General features: G+C 47.1%; 1 protein-coding gene across 1 annotated transcript; it reads right to left on the bottom strand.

Annotated features, from left to right (window-relative positions):
• Positions 1-2,320: 2,320 nt before the first annotated feature.
• Mat1a (methionine adenosyltransferase 1A) lies at positions 2,321-21,699 on the bottom strand. Its single transcript, XM_051142274.1, has 10 exons — positions 21,611-21,699; positions 21,147-21,527; positions 15,884-15,961; positions 13,225-13,347; positions 10,526-10,638; positions 9,995-10,138; positions 5,312-5,530; positions 3,515-3,697; positions 3,070-3,203; positions 2,321-2,509 (listed from the first exon to the last, which is right to left on the bottom strand). The coding sequence occupies exons 2-10, from the start codon at positions 21,238-21,240 to the stop codon at positions 2,407-2,409; spliced, it is 1,191 nt and encodes a 396-aa protein (XP_050998231.1). The 5' UTR covers positions 21,241-21,527; positions 21,611-21,699; the 3' UTR covers positions 2,321-2,406.
• Between the last annotated feature and the right edge of the window lie 258 nt (positions 21,700-21,957).

Genomic DNA, 21,957 nt, shown 5'->3' with positions numbered 1-21,957 from the left:
GAGTTCAAATCCTTAGACCTCATCTAAAAAAAAACAGCTGTAACTCCTGCACAGTGGGGGTGAGGGATGAAGACAAGAGAAACACTAGGGCTTGCTGGCCACCAGCTCAGCTCCACGTCCAGCGAGAGACTCTGTCTCAAGGGAATAAGGCAGAGTAAGATGGAGCAGGGCACCCAGTGTCCCAGTATTCTCACTTGGACACACACACACACATACATACACACACACACACACAGACAAGCAGGCACCACAAACTGTAAGCACAGAGCCATTGCTTCTTCAGTTTTTATTCACCATACTATCAGGTAACATTAACAGATAATGACTTTGTTTCATATGAAATGTTGAGGGGAAAAAAAGGTCTCATTACTCTTAGGGTTAGGGGAAGTATACAATTTTGCATTTTTATTTAGATATAGCTTAAGTGACTGGAACTCAGCCATCTGCCCCCCCCCACCCTTCCCTCTGCTGTGAGGACCTTGGCTCCCAGGCAGCCTAGAACCCTATGAAGAGACTGAAGCTTCTGTGTCATACTCAGCTCCAGGGTTTTTGGATATTAGGACTTTCCCCCTCTTTTATTTTCTCACCCTGGTGGAAAAGGAAAAGCTGGGTGGGGTCTTTGTGGTCCAGGCAAGGCAGAGATGTGAAAGATGTCTACTCTTTGGTGATGCTGTCCAGCCCTTCTCCTAGTCAGCACCATCGCTATGAGCCAGGTCCCTTTCTTAACCAGTGTACTTGGGAGCTGAGGAGGCAGAATAATGCCCTATAATGCCCCAACTAGGGACAGGCTGGGTCGATGGTGCCGATCGTGATGGGACAGAATAGGAACATGTGGTTCCCAGGACCCTGCTGAAAAGATGTGCTCTGCACATGCTACCTGGTAAAAGCCAGTTCTCATGATATCTTGGGCAACTTGTCCACTGCTTGGAGGCTGGCTCTTAACCTGGAGCACTCATATCCCCAGCAACATTCAGACTGCATAAATATGAGTATCCAGAGAAGGAGAAGGCTTTGAAGGATGCAGGGTGCCCTACCAGAGGCTGGCTTCCTGTGCTAGAATAAGCAGCTGCCTCTCCTCTATGAGGAGGGGAGCTCAGACGGATGGCACTGATTAGACCCCCATGACCATAGGACTCACACACCTGTCTTTGAGTAATAGGGGCTAGGACTGTAAAGCTTCCTCTTAGTTCTAGGCTCAAGCCCAATTTGATAGGTCAAGATATCCACTTGCCTTGAACCCTTTTCCAGAATAAATGAGACTCATATAAGTGTCCATCTTGACTTTGTGGAACTTTGTGTAGGCTCACCAGGAGCCACTAGGGTCATCTCCTAATTCCCAGGAAGCCCTGGCCTTAAGTAAGAGGACACAGCCTCAAGTCAATCTACTTGGTCATCACTCTGGTCGACATCTGGTGTTGGAAGCAGATGTGAGGGCTGTAGAGTCAAACCTCCTAGATCCATTTCTTGACGCTGATACATGTGGCTGTAGAAACCCATAAGACTTCACAGACTCTCTGTGTGTCAGGTGCCACATGTTAATGTGGATAAAAAAGATGCCATCTTATTGTGTTGTGAAGGATACACAGCTCAGACCCTCACACTGTGTAAATGCTCAGGAGTCATTGGCCATATTATATGTGGCAGATGCCCACTCTCAGAGGAGCCTTGAGAAAGCCCTGGCTGCAAATGTGAAGGGGAAGCCAGAGGTCTGTACATCTGGGCGCATACCCAGGATGGAGGAAGAGATGGCCTGATCAAGTTCAGACTATGGGAGGAGGTGAGGGAGGGACATCCTGCCTGACATTTTCACAAAATCAACATTGCTGTAATCTGAGGGACAGGCAGGGAACACTACCCTTGCAAGGAGAGATGATAACCTAGCACCAGAAAGCCATGTCATTCATAAGATGTTTGCAAACCAACCAAAGACCATGCATGGTGAGGACCTAGACCCTCTGCTCAGGCTGTAGTCGATAGACAGCACAGTCTCCTTGTGGGTCTCATGATGTGGGGAGTAGGGACCACTTCTGACATGGGCTCTGGCCCGCACACGTTGATCACTTCCCTCCTGGTGGGGCAGCCTTGCCAGGCCACAGAGGATGAGGATACAGGTAGTCCAGATGAGGCTCGATGGGCTGAGGTCAGGTGATAGAGAAGGTGGGTTCCCCCTTTCTGAGGTCATGGGGAGGGAGGGAGAAGGTATGAGGGAGGGAGGGTGGGATCAGGAGGCAACAAGGGAGGGGCTATAATTGGGATGTAAAGTGAACAAATCAAAAATTTTTTAAATTTAAAGATATGTGCAGATAGCTGGATGGGGGGGGGCACTCCCAGAGAGGTTAGGAGAGCAGGGAGTTGAGATCCTGAAGAAGAGGTGGGCATGGGAGAAAGCCAAACCTCCCACCAGCTCTAAAACACAAGCTTCTTGGGGACCTCCCAGGGAAACTCGCTTCTCCCGAAATGGCCATAGCATGCAGTCTTCTGGTAGATGGGCTTTTTCAGGTCCAAGTCCCTGCACAGTCAGGGAGGCAAACATCAGTTTTAAATAGGAGAGCACAGTAAGCTCTAGGAGAGGTCCTAGGAGGGGGACTTTCCTTCCCACACTTGCACCCAACCTACACCACAGGCCTATCCTGTTTAGGTTAAGACATGGGGGCTCCAAGGTAAGAGACAGCTGAGCACTGACAAACCAGGCCGAGGTCATGAACTCTACCTGTAGGAACTTTCTCTCCTCTACTCCACTGGCTTTGCCAAGGCCAATGTTCCCACAGCTAAGAACCAGAAAATAGGGGTGCCAGCAGAGCACGTGGGAATGGACTTGCCTACTGGATTCCTAGTCACCCCACCTGAGAACTCCAGCTGCTCAAACATGGACTCACCACAGCTACTCTCTGCTGGGCCTCCTTCTGCTGAAAACCAGACACCCTAAGTTGGAGCCATGCACTGTTCTATGGGGCCAGGCACTGTGCTGAGGGGCCAGGCCCTAGAGACCTTCCTGTTGTAAGTGGCTGAAAAGCCCTTTCTGCTCGGGTGTCCGCCCGAGTGTGGGAGCACCGTGATGGCCCTTTTTACCTGACAATAACCCCAGGCCGGAGGTCAAAGTTCCTGTTCACCACCTCTAGCAGCTCCCGCTCCGTCTTCTTGGAGGTCCCATAGGTGAAGATGGAGATGGACAGTGGTTCTGCCACGCCAATGGCATAGGACACCTTTGAGAAAGATCTGTCTCAGGGACTGAGGCCCTCAGAGAGACTGTACAGAGCAGAAGCAGCAGGGGTCATGTTTTTTCTGCCAAAGAGCTCCCCCCACTTCCCCTGCCTGGCAGCCCTTCTGTCTTCCCACATGCTCTCTCCTTCCCTAGTTTGCCAGGGCTCCAGCCATAGTCGCCAACGTAATATATGCAGAGTTCCAACCAATGACAAAAGGAGGGCTTTCCACTGGGCCAGCATCTCCTTACTCCGGGCTGAGCTGGAGCCTTTGGCAAGAACAGGAAGCATCAGTGTAGATGGGGGCAACCCACCTGGACGAGTACTCGCCGGCAGAGCCCAGCCTTTACCAGGGACTTGGCCACCCAGCGGGCAGCATAAGCTGCTGAGCGGTCCACTTTGGTGTAATCCTTTCCAGAGAAGGCACCACCACCATGAGCACCCCAGCCTCCATACGTGTCCACAATAATCTTGCGGCCTGTGACACCTGCATCCCCCTGCAGGGCGAGACAAACGGGAAAGAAATGAGAGCCAGTGACCCTAAATGCCATGCATGGGTGTTCTCAAAGGCCCCTTTTAATCAGGCACAAACCACAAGTTCTCTTATCCTGGTCCTGGCATTCCCCAGATGTAAATCAAGCAACCTGTCAAAGCCTCATTGGAGAGTTCAGGGGATGGGCCAGAGGTCATCTGGGGTCATGCTCTCACTTTTGACTCCATCATAAGAAGCGGTCCATAGTTTGAGCGGGACCCCTGGGCCCAAATCTGCCTATCATATTGTTCTACTTGTAGATTTCTAGGACCCTCTGTATCCTTTTATTTTGCTATTCTCCCATGCGTCTCTCATTTAGAGTCCCAATAGGATGCCTTCCCCTCTGTCCCAGTTTCCGCACCAGCCAAGGACAATATAGGAGGTAAACTTTAAACCCCTTCCCAGATCTAGCCAATGGTCAGAATATTCTCCACAGTTGAGTGGAGAGTGTGATACGACTTTCTCACGTACTCTGGTGCTTCACATTTGACCATGTCCCCTGGAGGGGGAGACCTGGTGGCACTCAGAGGAAGGACAGCAGGTTGCCAAGAAGAGACTTGATACCCTATGAGCATATACAGGGGGAGGTAATCCCCCTCAGGAACAGTCATAGGGGAGGGGAATAATGGGAAAATGGGGGGCGGGGAGGAATGGGAGGATACAAGGGATGGGATAACCATTGAGATGTAACAAGAATAAATTAATAAAAAAAAAAGAAGCACTCCATAAGAATATAAAAATATCTCCCATGTAAAAAAAAAAAAAGAAGAAGAAGAAGCGGTCCATAAGAAACTGTGGCAGGAATTGTAAGTACAACCTGGGGCTGTGGTCCCGACCAGTACAGCCATATCTCTCCCTTTATAAGTGGGCTCTGTGTAGCAGTTCAGGAAAACACCTCAAAAAGGAGCTACATTTCACAATCTGGGGAGAATACTGTTGCTCTCATCCTATCTAAAGATCCACCCTTCACACTTACCTAGCTAGACTTCAAGACATCCTTCCAGAAAACAGGGACTTTAACCTTCTTTCTGCCTGATACCCACACTATTTGATCACAGAACCTGTTATTGTCATTCAACCTTGTGGCTGACAACACCCTCAGCTCTGCTGATCCCCACCTCCCCAGTCCTGTGTGCATATCGGAGAAAGGAGCCACAGGTGTACCTTCTAGGAAAATCCAACTCTGCTGTCCTGCAAATAATAGCTAGAGACCCCCACAGCAAATAGCCAGCAAGTGCTGCCTAGGGAAGTCAGGCGCGAGCAAATGCTAGAGAGATAAGTGAGTCCCTGACCAAGGTGATGGTGGTTGCGGGCAGGCATGATGGCATTTGGAATGGGTGGGTGGGAGAGCTTGACAGTGCTAAGTGGGAGACTCCTATGGACCTGTCCCCCTTTTCACATATTGACAGATATACAGAAGGTCTTCAGTGTAGGCCAACATTCACTGGGCAGATTTAGTTCATGGTCAAACACTGTTGAGGTACCCAGAACTACATCTTGTCATCTGTGTACTCTGAGGCACAGGCAACCTCCTTAGCAAGACCCAGCAACAGGGCCTTATCTGGAGACGAATGCACACCTGTGGACCTCCGATGACGAACCGCCCACTTGGCTGCAGGTGGTAGATGGTATTTTCATCCAGGTACTTGGCTGGCACCACAGCTTTGATCACCTGCTCCTTCAGGGCCTCTCGCATGGCCTCCAGTGTTATGTCTTCATTGTGTTGCACAGAGATGACGATGGTGTGGATGCGCACAGGGATGACGGCACCATTATCCTGCATGTACTGAACGGTTACCTGTCCATTGGGGGAGACACTGTGAGCCCAGGCCTGAGCACATGGTTCCCAGGCACAGATGCCCAGGAGGCAGGCTGAGCTCCTGAGGGACCAAGAGAGTCTCCTTGTCTTTAAGGGCTCTTTTGGGGAGTTAATATGACACATTCTTTATATATATATATATTTGATACAGGCTTTCTCTGTGTAGTCTTGGCTATCCTAGACTTGCTTTGTACACCAGGCTGGCCTCCAACTCATGAAGATCTGCCTGCCTCTGCCTCCTGAGTGCTGGGATTAAAGGCATGCGCCACCACCACCCACCTCAATATGACACACTCTTATATTTGTTAATGTGCTCAATACTGAGAATGACAGCATAAGGGACACATATGTGGCACTATCTCTCAACTCCTCTCCTTCTATCCCAGAGACTGGTAGTGCCAATTACCCTCTCTGGCCAAAATCCTCTTGCCACCTCCCATGGACTTCCCCACTTCTATAGGGGAACACAGGAATTCGCAAGACACCCATTGTTGGCAGAGACAAGGGTACCTTGGTCTTAGAATGTGAAGGACCAAGAAGGATCTTTAGACAAGGTTATATCTGTTGGCAGGTAGAGTCTCTGAGAGACAGAGAAGTGGCCCTCCATCCTCAGTGGATGACTCTGGAAGTACATTGGGACCAGCAGAGTTTGCCAGCTATACAGACTGAATGAGACTCTAGTACATGGCAGTTAGGCTAGAAGGGCAGAAAACTCCGCATTACCATTGTCTTGGTGCTTCACCAAAAGAAGGTAGAGTGGTGCCCACTTGGGTTGGGGCCAGGATCGTGCTTACAAGGTCCTGGCAGGGCAAACCATGGAAACCCCTCAAACACTCACCACGACCATGTGCAGTCCTGTCCCATCCTGTATATTACCAATCAAGATCTAGGCCATCACAGTGAGGAGGTATTATGGCCCCCACTATACAAATGACATAAACTAAGAGACCAGAGTTTGTCTGCATCACACAGCCAGTTTGTGAAAAGCTCAAGAGCCAGACCTTGCTCAGGCTGAGCCAAAGCTTGTCACTCTCGCCGTAGCATGGACAAAACACTCTTTAGAGACTCAGTCTGCCAATGATGTCTCACTGGGCACAGACACTTGATACCTTATGTGGCTAGGAAAAGCAGGTAGGTACCCCTGGGTTTGAAAAATAGAAGGGTTAGGGGGAGCAGCAGATGAGGATTATTAAGAAAGCAGCAATGGGTGAACAAGCTGTGTGTGCTAGAAGCCATGCCAAGGATTAGTAGCCATTGCTGCCCATTCTAAAGACAACAAAGCTTAGGTTCCAGAATGCAAAGACCTTGGTGAAGATCACACACAAGAGCTGAGGTCTGACCCAGAGATTTATAGCCAAGGCTCTGTATAGCAGAACGTTGCTACTTAAGGCCATTAACCATATGCTGGGCTGCTGGATCCATACAGCCTAGGACAGTATGTCCCTATCAGGGCAGTATCAGCAGAGCTTAGGGGCATGAGATGCTTGCAGCAGTGTAGGGGTCTGGCTGGCTGACAGGGTGGCATAGAATACTCTTCTATCCTAGGGCTCAGTTAGGACCCTGCAGCAAGCAGTGCCTCTTTGTGCTAAAATAAGATTTCTGCCTGCCCAAGGTGCCTTATACAGTCATTCAAAGTCATCTATCACTTTTCAAACTTTCAGCTAAGATCTGAAAGCCACTGGGGTACATATCAGACTTCTGCCCTGTTTCCTGCTGGTCCAAAAAGCAACAGAGAGACATCCAGAGGAAGAGAAAGGGCCCTGGCCACCTACCATCTGACTCTTACATCCTACACTGTCCACAGATAAGGATTATCCACACATAGGACTCCAGAAAGGGGAGGTAGAGCAGGGTTTGGGGACCCCCCCAAGCAAAGAGACCTATGGCAGGCTCTAGGATCAGTTATCTCATGTAGCCTTAGGAGGAGGCTTGGTCTTAGGGTAATGCCCCAACCTGGATGTTTTCCAGTGAGCCATATTGTCTCTCTCCCTACCAGGCAAATGCCACACTGCATCTTTACAGAACTCCTGGAACGAGGGTGGCAGAGCATAGGGCCTGAGCTCTGCTCTTATCTCCTCATGTCAGCAGATATGGGGAAAAATACACTATGGAAAACAGAGCTCTGATCTGGTACAAAAATAGCCACTGGATTGCTGCCCCTGATTCTCAGTATCAGCAGCAGCAATTTGTTCAGGTGGAAAGACTCATCCTGGTCACAGTCAACACAGGTGACAATGGAAATCCTTCACAAAGAGGCTGCAGAGGAGGAGGCCAGCTACCCTCCTGGCACAGCACTCCCTGCATAGAGGCAAAGGAGACAACTGGGCAGTGGCTCATGCCCCCCCCCCCCACCCTATGACAGGCATATATTGTGGCAGCTTATGGAGACTCAATGCATCCTCTCAGAAAGGGGAGCCCTACTAGAACTCAGTGCTCCTGAAACTTGGGAGCCTCTTATGCAGAGGACATGAATGAGGCCTTTTCTACTGCAGCTGCAGTTGCTCAAAGCATTCCTTCTGACCCCCTCTTACAGAACAGAAAGGAAGTTTCAGGGGACATTGTTGTCTTCTTCCCATGCTTGCTCTGGGGTTTTCTTTCCTGTAGCATCCCACATTTCTGAGCCCTTTCTTTTGATACCTCCACAGTCTACATGTTAGCTTTCCTGTCCCATAACCTCCACCAATACCTGAGAGATGCTGGTGGCCCCATCCCCACCTGGGAAGTCATACAAATAGCACAGGGAAGCCCCAACAAAACGTTCTATTGGGGCCATAAGCACACTCACTTGCTGGAGCCAGTGTGAGACCTCTGCCCAGAGAGAAGGATGTATCTGGGTAACTGAAATGACTGGACAGGGCTACATGTACCACAGTGAGCCATAAAAGCATGCATACCAATTATAAGTACAGTCTACTGGAGGGCCAAAAGTGGCATTCACAAGGATATGAGCTTTGCAGTCCCCAGAGAAGAAGCCCAAATCAAGGGTGGATTACAAATGGAATGATGACAATGTACTGGAGACACCAAGAAAGAGGAAGACAGAGGACAGTTACGGAGGAATACCATAAAGGTCTGAATGCTGGAATGGCAAGTGGACTCTGCTCTCCTCTCATAGGAAGTAGAAACTCAGAAAATTCTAAAGACGGTGAAGATGAAGATGTGGACAAGTCAACTGCAGTTCTCAGGCAAGGAGAGCCTTTGTGGGGCACAGAACACTGTTGCTGGCTTGGATAAGAGGGGGACCAGTCCAGGAAAGGCTGGGCTGCAGAGAGACGGATGCTCATCTGGGGAAACATGGGACACCGGTACCGTGGAGACAGATGGCACCAAGCAGGACTGGGGAACATGTTGTGCTCCACCCAGTCATCAGCTGAGTGAAAGGTGGCAGTGAGCAGCATATGGCAGGCTCTCAGGACATGAGCTTGCCAAGTACGTAAGAAATGGGGCTGCTGATTTGGAGAGACTAGAGTTGTTGGAAGACTTAGGAGCCAATTGTGAGGAGAAGTGGAGAGAACATGTCAGAGAAGATGTACCAAGACCTTGAGGCATCACACTTTGGAACATGGAAAAGGAGCCAGGGCAGGCAGTCATTGGCCAAAGGCCACCAGGAAACTAAAAAGTGACAGGGGGCCTCCATGCGTGCTAGTGCTTGTGTCACCACTGCCCTTTAAATAGAAATGGATTTCAGCATGACAGGGGCAAGGAGATCAGGGCCCACCTGGCTAGAACTGGACACGTCAGGGGTAAAGCATTTTAGAAGAAATAAATATAAGGAAAGTGACCCTAGAGAGACAGCCTGCTCATGGTGGGAAGACCTATGTGCACATAAAGGCAGGAACCACCATGTCTGAAAGTGGTGAAGAAGTGTATAGCAGGGGTTTAAAAAACATCAGAGTCTACATATGCTTAAAAAAAAAAAAAACAGAATTAGTTTTTAAACCTGGCTGATTTTTTGTACATTTCATAATAAAATATGATGAGCATTAAGAATTGGAAAGCGTAGCTGATGGAAGTGGGAGGGAGCAAGGGATGATAAATGGTTATATAATCAAGTGTGTGTGTGTGTGTGTGTGTGTGTGTGCATTGCGTGTATGCGTTGCAAAATCATAAAAGAATAAATTAAAAATAAAATAAATATAGATATTTCAAAAGTACTATGGCAGCGGGTAGTGGTGGCACATGCCTTTAATCCCAGCAGAAGTAGACAAATCTCTGAGTTTGAGGCCAGCCTGAGTGAGTTCCAAGATAGCCAGGGCTACACAGAGAAACCTTGTCTCAAAAAAAAAAAAAAAGAAAAAAAAAAGAAAACAACAATTTTTTAAAAGGCATTATGACAAATGACAATAAATATGTATTAAGTGGGGAAAATGTGGCTAGAGCCAAGCTGATTTGGTCTACTTGAAGTTCCTGTAGGGAGGTCTGCAGGTGATGGATGTAGCTCACCTGGGTTTTAGAATCGGGTCTCAGCCAGGGAAGGACACCAGAGCGCCTCAGATCTGCCATCCGGGTGTTGAGTTTGTGAGCAAGAATAATGGTGAGCGGCATGCATTCTTCTGTCTCGTCAGTGGCATAGCCGAACATCAGACCCTGGAGTGGACACCTGCCTTAGAGCTCAGGGAAGCAACAGTCTCCAAATCTCATACTTTGTTTGGTGCTTCGACAGTTGTGGGGTACCCCCACAGAACATTTTGCACTGAGCATTTTAGAAGGGGAAGACATTGAGACGTTGCCTCTGACCCCACCACCACTCTGGAAAGAAGAGACAAGCCTATGTCCTGTCACCAGCAAGTACGGCCTTCTACCACACAACCTGCCATTGCTGCCAGGCTTTTTTATACAGCAGGTGTAGCCTTTTCAGATCTCCAGCATGATGAGGCCACCCAATGGTGTAATTAACCCAGCTGGCTTCTCTTCGCAGATCATAGCTCAAGGCAAACAGCCCGCCCTGGTCCACCCCTCACAATGGTGACTTACCTGGTCCCCTGCACCGACATCCTCCTCATCTCGGTCTAGATGGACACATTGGGCGATATCTGGGGACTGTTGTTCCAGAGCCACTAGCACATTACAGGTCTTGAAGTCGAAGCCTGGGCAGAAGCAAGCCAAGTGGGGACAGGTGAGGACTATACGTTTCTTGGTGGACTTCTCAGTCACTGATGTGACATTTAGTGTTAGGCGAGGTGACCTCTGGTTCACAATTGAGGCCTGGGATGTTGGAAGACTTCATATTTGCCTCCATGTTCATGTAGAACTCTCTTAAAAGGGAAGATTCTCTGTGATATGTTTTATTGTATTAAACTACACCTTGGTTTAAAAAGTATGTCCTGCACAGAAATGTGACAAGCCACAGCAACAACACAAACCATACAGCACCAAGGACACTCTAATGAGTAGGTATGCAACATATGGCCTTGCTCCCTTGGGTGTTCCAGGGGAACCTTCCACAACCCCATTTGAAAATAAAAGCACAACCAGGCACAGTGGTGCACGCCTGTTACCCCAGTACTCTGGGAGGAAAAGGCAGGCAGATCTCTGTGAGTTCAAGGCCAGCCTAGTCCAGGCCAGCAGAGTCTACACAGAGGGGCGGAAGGAGGGAGGGAGGGAGGGAGGGAGGGAGGGAAGAAAAGAGAGAATATTACTGCAGTGATTGAAATCAAGAATCTTTCCAATGTTGTCACTTAGAAGCCCAACTATATGCCTTATCCATGTGTGTGTGTGTGTGTGTGTGTGTGTGTGTGTGTGTGTGTGTGTGTAAGCACATCCTAAATAGTAAGCACCATGTATGTAAACCATGTAGAGAGATTTCTAGAGCTGGGGTCCTATGGCAAAGCTATACCTCTGGGGCCAAGGCTCCCTCAGTAAAGCTGCAGTACAGAGTTGGGGGCCCACTTGTGGCATGAAGGGTGCTATCTCCAGGAGGCCTCACTAATAGCAACCCCTGTCAGGGAGTGAGAACACCTTTAGACGACAAACCTAGGCCTAGCCTAAAGCAATAGGTACTTTTCCACCTCGCCTAGGTGTCTGTGGATGGAATGTTTCCCCTGTGGCTCCTGCACACACATCCAAACTTGACTAGCTCCCAGTTAGTGTCCTTGAACATTTACTCATGCAATTTTACTCCATTATTGCATAAGGTGAAAACAGATTCACACAGAACGCCTCACAGTGGGTCACCTGAGGCCAAGCAGTCCCTCTACCCCAGCCAGATGGTCATGTTTGGTCTTCTCTTCCTCACTCCCACCATTCCCCCAATGAATTTTTTTTTTTTTGTGTGTGTGTGTGTGTGTGTGTGTGTGTGTAGAAATCAATGAATTTTCCTTGGAGAAGTGGCAAAGGGCTCTGCTATGTACATTAAGATTTTCCTATTTTGCCTTATCACTGAGTCTAAATAATACATCATCCCAGTGCTAACCAAGTTCAAATTAGCCAGAACTGGGCTCTGTCACTCAGCCAGTTCCAGAGAATATTGCCTCATGGGAAGTTTCTTTGCTAGCTAATGCAAGGTGTGGTCTTGCATAATATCTAGATGTGTATAAATAAACTGACTTCTTGAAGTACCATGGGAAAAGGCTGCACATGGTAACATCTCAAAACACTGTTCTCTGGGGTGACGATTTTCTTCCATGAAGCCCACATGCTGAAGGGGAAAATAAGCTTGCATGCACTGTTTCTCTTCCCAGCCATCCTAAAACACACCCACGCCCAAAGAAGAGGTCTTTCTCATGATTGCTCAAGGTCAACGCAATGGTCTCACAATGACCTCTGGAAACTGAAAGAGACTCAAAGGAGAATTTTTTTAATAAATTAATCTGAAAAAATTAAAAATGAAATGACATGAATATCTACTGCTAGAGGCTATAGCAGAACCTTGACGAAGTTGGGTCCGAGCCCTATCCAGGAAGCTGGTGATGATAAAAAGCAATGGAAGACCAACCAAAATGTCTGAGCAAACAGGTGCCCATGCCCTGGGTCTTCTGTAGCATCCCCAGGTTTGGCTGTTCCCTGGCCTGCCCAGGCATAAGCAGTGCCATCTCCTGGGAAGCCCTCGTTCTGTTTCCATTACCTGGTGCTTCCTGGTCTCCTCACGTCCTTGCCTGGCTTGAATTTCTTCCCTGGGTCTCTGTTCTTTCACCACCTGGCATAGGTGCCAAGCTGGGTTTCACTGTCTCCTTCACCTGGGATCAGGCCCGGGTGTTTGAAAATGAAGCCTTATTCTCTACCATCTATAGTAGAATGCACTGCAGCTCAGTGGGAAGGACAGGAGCACCCATCCTGTGGCGTCTCACTGTGTTCATACTCTAGACCAGGATATCTTCCTCTGCATAAAAAGCACACAGGGTTCCTGGAATGATGAAGTCAGATGACATGGAGCATGTTGTCACTCCAGGACAGCACCCCCTTCATTAGGAGCTTCATCCAAAACCTCCACCAGCACCAGGAAGGCAGGGTCTTAAATGAGAGTTGTCAATAGTGGGGTGGGTACATGCTGGCCCCACCCAGCTGCAGTCCTCCAGAGAAGATGGCCAGAGCTTGGTCTAAGGCTGTTTACCCTCCTGGCAGGATGTGCATTTCTATAAAACTGAAGGATCAGATTTGACTTCATATAGGAGGTGGATATACTAGGCCTCTCTACTAGACCTACATGCACACAGACCCAGCAAGCCTATCCTTACCCTTGGCAGAGTCATCATAGCCAATGTGCTTGATGGTGTCTCTCACCACCCGCTGGTAGTCAATCATGGCCACTGAGGTGATCTCCCCACACAGCAGCACCATCCCTGTCTTGCACACTGTCTCTGTAAAGGAAAAAGAGTAGGTAGCAGTCATGGGCCAGAAGCTCAAGTGTCTAGACATCTCAAGGTAGAGATGAAAAGGCTCATTTGGGACTTCAGGTGGAGTAGTTTCTAAGAAAGACTAGCTGCCAACAGAAAGAGCAACCCCAGCACTAACCACTGAACATCTTCAAGTGCTGTGGAACAATGAAGCTTTGGAAAGAATGAGTTATATTTGAGTTTTGTGCAAAGTACTTATTGATTCCATTATCTTGGACAACCTAATTAAGCTGTCTCTAGTAATGTGGCTTTCATAATTAACATGCTGAATGCATATAGCACATCCTCTCCTAACACACACAGGAATGCGGTTGTGAGTATACACACAAACACACACACACACACACACACACACACACACACACACACACACACACACACACACACACACATACACACACACACACACCATGATACCAGAACAAGTTGGGATCCTGATCCAAGGATCAAGACAGACCAACTTTCTCAAAAGGAATTTTTCTTTAAAAACTGGAATTGTGTAAGTATCTACTGTCAGAGACTCTTGTGGAATCATTAAGAACAGGATCAAGACCCCTAGCTAAGAAGTTGGTGTGGATAAAGTGTGCCCAGATCTTCCAGAAAGTGTCACTCTTTGTTTCAAAGCTATCAGGGTGAGATCTACCGTCAGAGTAGTGTGAGGACCTGATGTCCATGACATAGCTGAGATGCCTCCAGAGAAGGGAGAAAGGTCTGTACAGAGGACAGGACACAGCGCAGACACTGACAGTGGATGCTGCTCTCCACACTGAGGCCTCCTGCACCATAAGCTATGGCAAAGATCCTGGTGCAACGAGCACTGTGTCCCCATTATTGAGGTCAGAGGTTGGCCCTTCCGTGCTCTGGAGTCATGGGCTATGTTGTGTGCCAAGGCTTCCTGTCAGGCAAAGACTCAGTGCTGGAGAGCTCATCCCGCAAACACCAGTCAAGGTGCTTTGCCTACATGGACTCCAGGAAACATTGGAGGGCATGGGTGTGGACAAGGGCCTCAGGGCTTCACTCAACACTGACGACCCTCTGGAAAGCTGTTGGTTTGGTTCTGGAACTGCTGTTCTTTGTTGCGAGTAAATAGGATACATAAATTATTTTAACATGTACGGCATACCACAAACTAGGGAAGGAAATCAGAGGATCCAGGCATGCATAGCCATCAAATGAGCTTCTTGAGAGCCTCAAGCAGTTTGATATTTCACTTCCTCTGAAGGACTCACCCAAGAACATAGAAAGCCCCCCCCCAACCCCCAGTGAAACCTGTGCTAGGGAGGCCATGTTCCTACCCAGCCCTCTGCTAGTTATGGTGGTGATGACATCTAATGTCAAACCCTAGTTGACATGACTCTAGTTTCATGGTTAGAAATGACGTCCTCCCTGATACAACATAGGAAGGTCACATCAAGAAGAAATCTCACATAGAGTCTCAATAGGATGTTCTCACCTCTATCCCACTTTCCTGGTAGGTGCAGATTTTCATGGGACCTGCCCCTTGGGCTAGTGTCCAGTTATAAGTGAGTATATACCATTTGAGTCTTTCTGCTTCTGGGTTAGCTCACTCATTATGATCATTTCTAGTTCAATCCATTTGTCCACAAATTTCGGGAATTCCTTATTTTTAATAGCTGAGTAGTATTCCATAGTGTATATGTACCACAGTTTCTTTATCCATTCTTCTACTGATGGACACTTAGGCTGTTTCCATGTTCTGGCTACTATGAATAAGGCTGCTATGAACATGGTTGAACAAATTTTCTTGTTGTGTGCTGGAGCATCTTCTGGGTATATTCCAAGGAGTGGAATAGCTGGGTCTTGAGGAAGCCCTATTCCCAGTTTTCTAAGGTAGCACCAGATAGATTTCCAAAATGGCTGTACTAGTTTGGATAGGGAAGTAGGTGGATCCAGAGGGTCCTAGAAACCTACAAGAGGAACATTATGATGGGTGGATCTGAGCCCAGGGGTTCTGCTTGATCATAGGCACCAACCAAGGACAAAACATGCAACCATCATCAAACCCCTACCCAGATCTAACCAAGGGACAGAACATTCTCCACAGTTAAGTGGAGACTGGGGGCTGACTGTCACAGGATCTCTGGTGCCCCATATTTGGCCATGTCCCTTTGGTGGGGAGGCCCAATGGCACTCGGAGGAAGGATAGAGGACTACCAAGAAGAGACTTGATACCCTAGCACCATATTCAGGGGGAGGAGGTCCCCCTTGGTCACAGTCATAGGGAAGGGGGATTGGGGTGAAAGTGGGAGGGAGGGAGGAATGGGAGGATGCATGGAATGGGATAGAAAATGAGATGTAATATGAATTATTTTATCTTTCAATAAAAATGTGTTAAAAAAAAAAAAAAGAAGAAGAAATCTCCTGTAGACAGGAGGACATTGACTTTGAACTTGACTATGACTTTGTGATCTTATATCCACCATGAACTGCTCTGTCCAACATTCTCAGGTCTCCAGCAAGAAGAGAACGTGTCTCTTACCACAGGCCACCTTGGCATTGGGGTCTTGCTTGAGGTGGGCATCCAGCACTGCGTCACTAATCTGGTCACAGATCTTATCTGGAGAAAAACAAATATGAAGTGGAACAAGCTACACGATTGTTAAGCACGGCAAACTTAAAAGCTCAAATAATTAGACATCGTATCAGTCAGCCTATCAAATCTACCTATTGAAGATTTTTTTTAAAGGCTATTCTCTTAAATATCAGAAATGATAAACATTTTGTCGGATGAGTCCTTGTGTAGATTTTGAATGTTTTACTTATTCTTAGGCAGCTTCTTATACGTACATACATGCATGGTATACATCGATCATCTCCAATCCCTATTGCCTCTTATTCCCCTCCATTCCTTTTGAGCCTTGTTTTTAGGTCCTTCCCCTACTTTGTTGTTTGTTTTGATGACCCACTGAGTTCCACTGGGGTTGCCTGCATGAGCATGGGGGTGGTGCTATTTACCAAAGCATGACAGACTTGCCAGTGGCTATACCACAGAAGCAAAGTGACCTTCCCTCCCTTAGCAGCCATTAAGGGCCAAAACAATAACTCCTCGGCTAGGTGTGAGGCTTCATGAGCCCCCAGAAATGAAAAATATTTTGAATTCTTAATTTCTTCTAATACCTACCTCATTTTGGATGGCACGCATTACATAAAGTCATAGAATTTCTTGAAAGGAGAATACATTTCGAAGCCAGCTCTTCTAAGAGTCTAAGCAGCTCTCTATCACATTATAATAAAAAAGGCTTTCATTTGCCAAACCTACTGACTAGTCCTCACATCTGGAAAAATTATGGGTATAGACTAAACTCCTTCATACCATCAGTAAGATTAGGTACTAAGTCGTAAAACCAGACAAATGCCTTATTGTAGGCGCCATAGATACAATCTATTGGATGCAACCCACAAAGCCAGGTAGACGGCAGCACCCATGAGAACTCCATGAGGAAACCCATAGGCACCACTGTTGTTCGTCAGAACACTACCACAGGGGACTCTCAAATCCTCTTCTGGTTACTCAGCCTCCTGCACATCAGCTGTCCTAAGAGTGGGGCTAAGATGGGGCTGACAAAGAGTCAGGAAGAGCTGGGAACTGACATCAGTCTGGTGTTTGCCTTAAAGGATTCACATGGTCTAATATGTAGATCACCAAGTAACACTGCTCACAAATTCACACCAGCTAGACAGTTAAAGTGTGGCATATGCCTTTAATCCCAGCACCTGGGAGGCAGAGGCAGGTGGATCTCTATGAGTTCAAGGCTAGCCTGGTCTACAGAACGAGTTCCAGGACAGCCAGGGCAACACAGGTAGACACACAAAAAAAAATGTGTCTACTAACAAATTAAGAGGTAAAAGAGACTCCTATTTAACAAAGACTGCCTTTCACTTAACGCTCAAAGTGCCCCAAGAGTCTGCCTTATAAGAATTTTTTTAAGATTTATTTTTAATTGTGTATGTGCATGTGTGTAATTGTGTGGGAGAATCTGCACATGGGGGCACAGATGCCCATAGAATCTTAAAGAGAATATTGATCTTCTAAAGCTGAAGTGGATGCTAGGAACCAAACCCTGGACTTCTACAAAAGCAGTGAGCACGCTTACTACTGGGCCTCTCTCCAGCCCAGTAGATTACTTTTGAGAATTCAGATCCTGAGTCACAGAGTTTATCTCTCAAAAGTAGATACTAAGACATTAATTTGCCGTTAAAGGTAAACTTTCTAATTTGAAATACATGATGGAGCTTTTCTATCTATCCTCCTGCCAGTGCTGGATGCTGGTTTTAAATCCAGGTAGGTGTGAGTCCATAGCCTCTGCCACTTCTATCAGTAAAGGCCTCCTGATATCCTAATAAGAATTACACAGTGGCCAATGTTGCCCTGTCAAAATGCCTAGAAGCTATTCATAAGTTAACTACAGACAGACATCCAGAAATCCCATCTATTTAAGGGGCTCAACTCACACAGATACCACTATGTAGGAAAATATGTGTGTAGCCAAAAGAGCCCAGCAAGGTCATCAAGATAGGTGCCTAATAATTCCTAAATCCCCTGAAGGACATGTCTCTCTTTCCTCCCTCCCCCTCACATCTGGGATATTTGAGAGGGTCACACAATAAAGTTTGCCTTAAACTTGCTATAAAGCCAAGGGCAATCTTAACATCTTAACTCCCCTGTCTACAGCTTCCAAGTATTGGGATTATGGTTCAAGAACAACTTTTTGGGCCAGGGGTGAAAACATTAAGTCTAGGGCCTTGCATCTCCTAGGCGAGCTCCATACAACTGAGCTACATCCATCCCTGGAAGGGGTTCTTTCTTAGAAATCTACTCAGGCTTCCAAAGCTTCTATCATTCTGTAGGCTCAAGGTAGTCATTTTATCTTCCTAATCTGGGAGCATTCAGTCAAGGGATGGCAAGCAGGTCACCAAGCCTTAGAGGAAACCAACCAACATGGGCATTTAATTTACAGTGGAAAGTGAATGGTGGATGAGACAAACTGATAGGCTACCATTAAGGAGGCAAAAACAGTCAGTGGATTGGCAAACGTTTCCATGCTCTGTCTGCTAAATAGATTGCACACTTGGGACAAGTAGACACTGGGAAGAACTCACTTCCTCTGGGCATAGCAAATTCTTCTAACATGTGGATAACTTTCAGAAACTATGGAGCTGCCAGTGTGTATCAGTGTGTATCAGGTGTGTATCAGTGTGTATCAGGTGTGTATCAATGTATATCAGGTGTGTATCAGTGTGTATCAACGTGTATCAGGTGTGTATCAGTGTGTATCAGGTGCCGCAGATGTACCTACGATTATAAATAGACCTGGAAACTGACATATAAGGAAACACGATGAGAATGGCTATTTACATCAAAGGACGCCTCACATTAAATAATCTCACCCAAGGTTTTTCAACATCTGCACTATTGATATTTGGGAGCAAATAATTCTTGGTTGTGGGGCTCTCTTATGTATTGTGGGATATTTAGACCCATGTCTTTTTTAAAATTTTATTAATTTATTCAGATTACAACTCAATTGCCATCCCATCACTTGTATCCTCCCATTCCTCCCTCCCTCTGCTTTCACCCTATTCCCTGACCCTAGGTCTATGACCAAGGGGGACCTCCTCCCCTACTATATGGTCATAGGCTATCCAGTCTCATCTTGGTAGCCTGCTTATTCTTTCTTTGAGTGCCACCAGGCCTCCCCACCAAGGGGAGGTGGTCAAATATGGAGCACCAAAGTTCATGTCAAAGTCAGTCCCCACTCTGCACATAACTGTGGAGAATGTCCTGTCCATTGGGTAGATCAGAGTAGGGGTTCGATGTTTACTATTGTATTGTCCTTGGTTAGTGCAATAGTTTGAGCAGATGCCCCCTGGGTCCCAATCCACCCATCATAATGTTCTTCTTGTGGGTTTCTAGGATCCTCTGGGTCCTTCAATTTCCCCATCTCCTATATTTCTCTTACCTAGAGTCTCAGTAGGATGTCCTCACATCTATCCCAATCTCCTGGTAAGTGAAGACTTTTGTGGAATACGCCTTTTGGGCTAGGGCCCAATTATAAGTGATTATATACCATGTGATTCTTTCTGCTTCTGGATTAGCTCACTCAGTATGACCATCTCTAGTCCCATCCATTTGTCCACAAATTTCAGGATTTCCTTGTTTTTAATAGCTGAGTAGTATTCCACAGGACATATGCCCAACCATGTTCATAGCAGCCTTCTTTATAATAGCCAGAAGCTGGAAACAGCCTAAATGCCCCTCAGTTGAAGAATGGATAAAGAAACTGTGGTACATTTACACTATGGAATACACTCAGCTATTAGATCCATGTCTTTTTTTATAACTTCTTTTTTTAATATTTTATTAATTTATTCTATTACATCTCAATTGTCAGCCCATCCCTTGTATCCTCCCATTCCTCCCTCCCTCCCGCTTCCCTATGAGTATATACAGGGGGAGGAAGTCCCCCTCAGTCACAGACATAGGGGAGGGGAGTAGATCCATGCCTTATCTCTACCCAGAAGGACTATCTTGCCTCTAAGCCCTAGGAAGTAACAACCAAAAAAATGTTCCTAGACATGACAAAATGCTTCATAAATAAGAGGGCCAGGGTTGCCTTCAGTTGAGGACCATGGGATAAAAGCACACGGGTATAGTATCGCAAAAGTCCAAAGCCAAGTTTCAAGGTACAAAGTTAAATTTCTCGAAGAAAGAAGTAAGGTGGGAAAATTAGACTTGGTGGCAAGTCAACACACACCATAAACACTCAAAATGAGTAAGTGCTTAAGTCCTCAAATCAGTGTGCCGAACCCCAGAGTTCCCCTAGAACAGTGGTTCTCAATGTGATGTTTCCAAAGCACAGAAGCAGAACCTCCTAAAAAGCTGTCACACATTAGAATTCTTAAGTCTTTACCAGGACCTACCAGATTGGACACTGTGGGGACAATTCCCAGCCTTTGCCTCCAGCGAGTCTTGCCGGGTGATGCTTCTGTCCTACAATTAGAACTCCTGACCCCCTATTTGTGGTCCTGTCACTGAGAACAGTCCTCTCAGGGACCACAACAATGCTTCAATGTTTCTCTACAGCAGTGGTCCTCAATCTCCCTAATGCTGCAACCCTTTAATTCAGATCCTCATGGTGTGGTGATCCCCAACCAGAAAATGATTTTTGTTGCTACTGCTATGGATTGTAATGTAAATAAATATCTTCTGTGTTTTCTGATGGTCTTATGTGACCATGTGAAAGGGTCATTCGACCCCCAAAGGAGTCTCAAGCCACGGGTTGCGAACCACTGCTCTTTAAGATGTTATGCTTATGTCAGAAAGCATCTCTGAGATCCTTGTCATCTGGAACTCCATCTCAACACCCAATAGAATGCAGGGCTATTGCTTTCTAACCTATGCATGGTTTATGCGCAAAATTTGCTCCTGCTTGGGGACCACTCTTCATTGACTTTAATAGGTCACTGATAATAGGTGAACACTCTACTCAACATATATTATTTAACTTAGTTCTGTTAACACACATAGTTTACAACCAGGCCCTTGTTGCTGAGGCACTGAGTGAGCAGCGTCATGGACCTAGGTTTCAAGATGGGTGACAGCTTCATAGCTATCGCACACTCTGCAGAAAGGCTCTACGGCAACCAATGAACCTTGTTTTTAACGTATCTAGTAAAAGTGACTCTCTGGGCACAGGCTGGGGGTGGCAGGCTTGCCTGTGAGTTCAGGACAACCTACTTACCTGGATGCCCCTCTCCTACAGATTCTGACGTGAACATGAAGGCTCCCTCTTCACTTAGAGAATGGTCACACAAGCCATCCACAGGTCCATTCATTGTGCCACACGTTTTTCCGACTTCACTTCTCCAAGGTGACAACTTCAATCCTGAAACTTTGTCTGTAGTCTTTTGTTTTTCCTCTCTCTCTCTTTCTCTCTCTCTCTCTCTTTCCCTCTCCCTACAAACCCAACAGGCTTCTCTTTGGCAGAGTCACAGGGATGAGTTCTGCCTAAGTGCCTATGAGCTTATGAGAACAGGGTAAGGATGGGCAAAGAGAGAGAGAGTGGATGGAGTACAGATGTGGCACTCCCTTCGGCTGGTCACAGCTTGCTCCCAGGTGACTCCTATATATGGAAAAGTGAAAGTGCCTGAATGATCATGTAAGGACATTGGAGGAGTCCATTTACTGGGAGGGGAGTCTTTTTACCTTGAGGAATTTCAGCCTTCGGCTCTGATGTCTCAAGTGGGAAGCCTGTGGTCCAGGAAAGCCGAAGAAGGTTGTGAGACCGGAAGTGCCTCTTGGACTTCCTTCAGCTCCCTAGCTGATCTCTGAGTAGTCCCAGCGTTAACATCCCACTTTGGAGAGTTGGGGGTCTTGGAGCTACCGACAGAGACACACAAGCAGCCAGATACTCTCCCAGAGATTTGGTATGAGCTAAGGTTGCAACACTGCGGCTCCGCTCTGAGAGCGTTTCTCCACCCCCACACCTGATCTGGATTGGGCTCACCCCCTCTGCCTCCTCGGGGCAGAACAGGAGCCAAGAGCGTGCACCT

This window comes from Acomys russatus, chromosome 3 (assembly GCF_903995435.1).
Source record: "Acomys russatus chromosome 3, mAcoRus1.1, whole genome shotgun sequence".
NCBI classification, from domain to species: Eukaryota; Metazoa; Chordata; class Mammalia; order Rodentia; family Muridae; genus Acomys; species Acomys russatus.
This window is presented reverse-complemented; position numbering and strand designations above follow the sequence as displayed.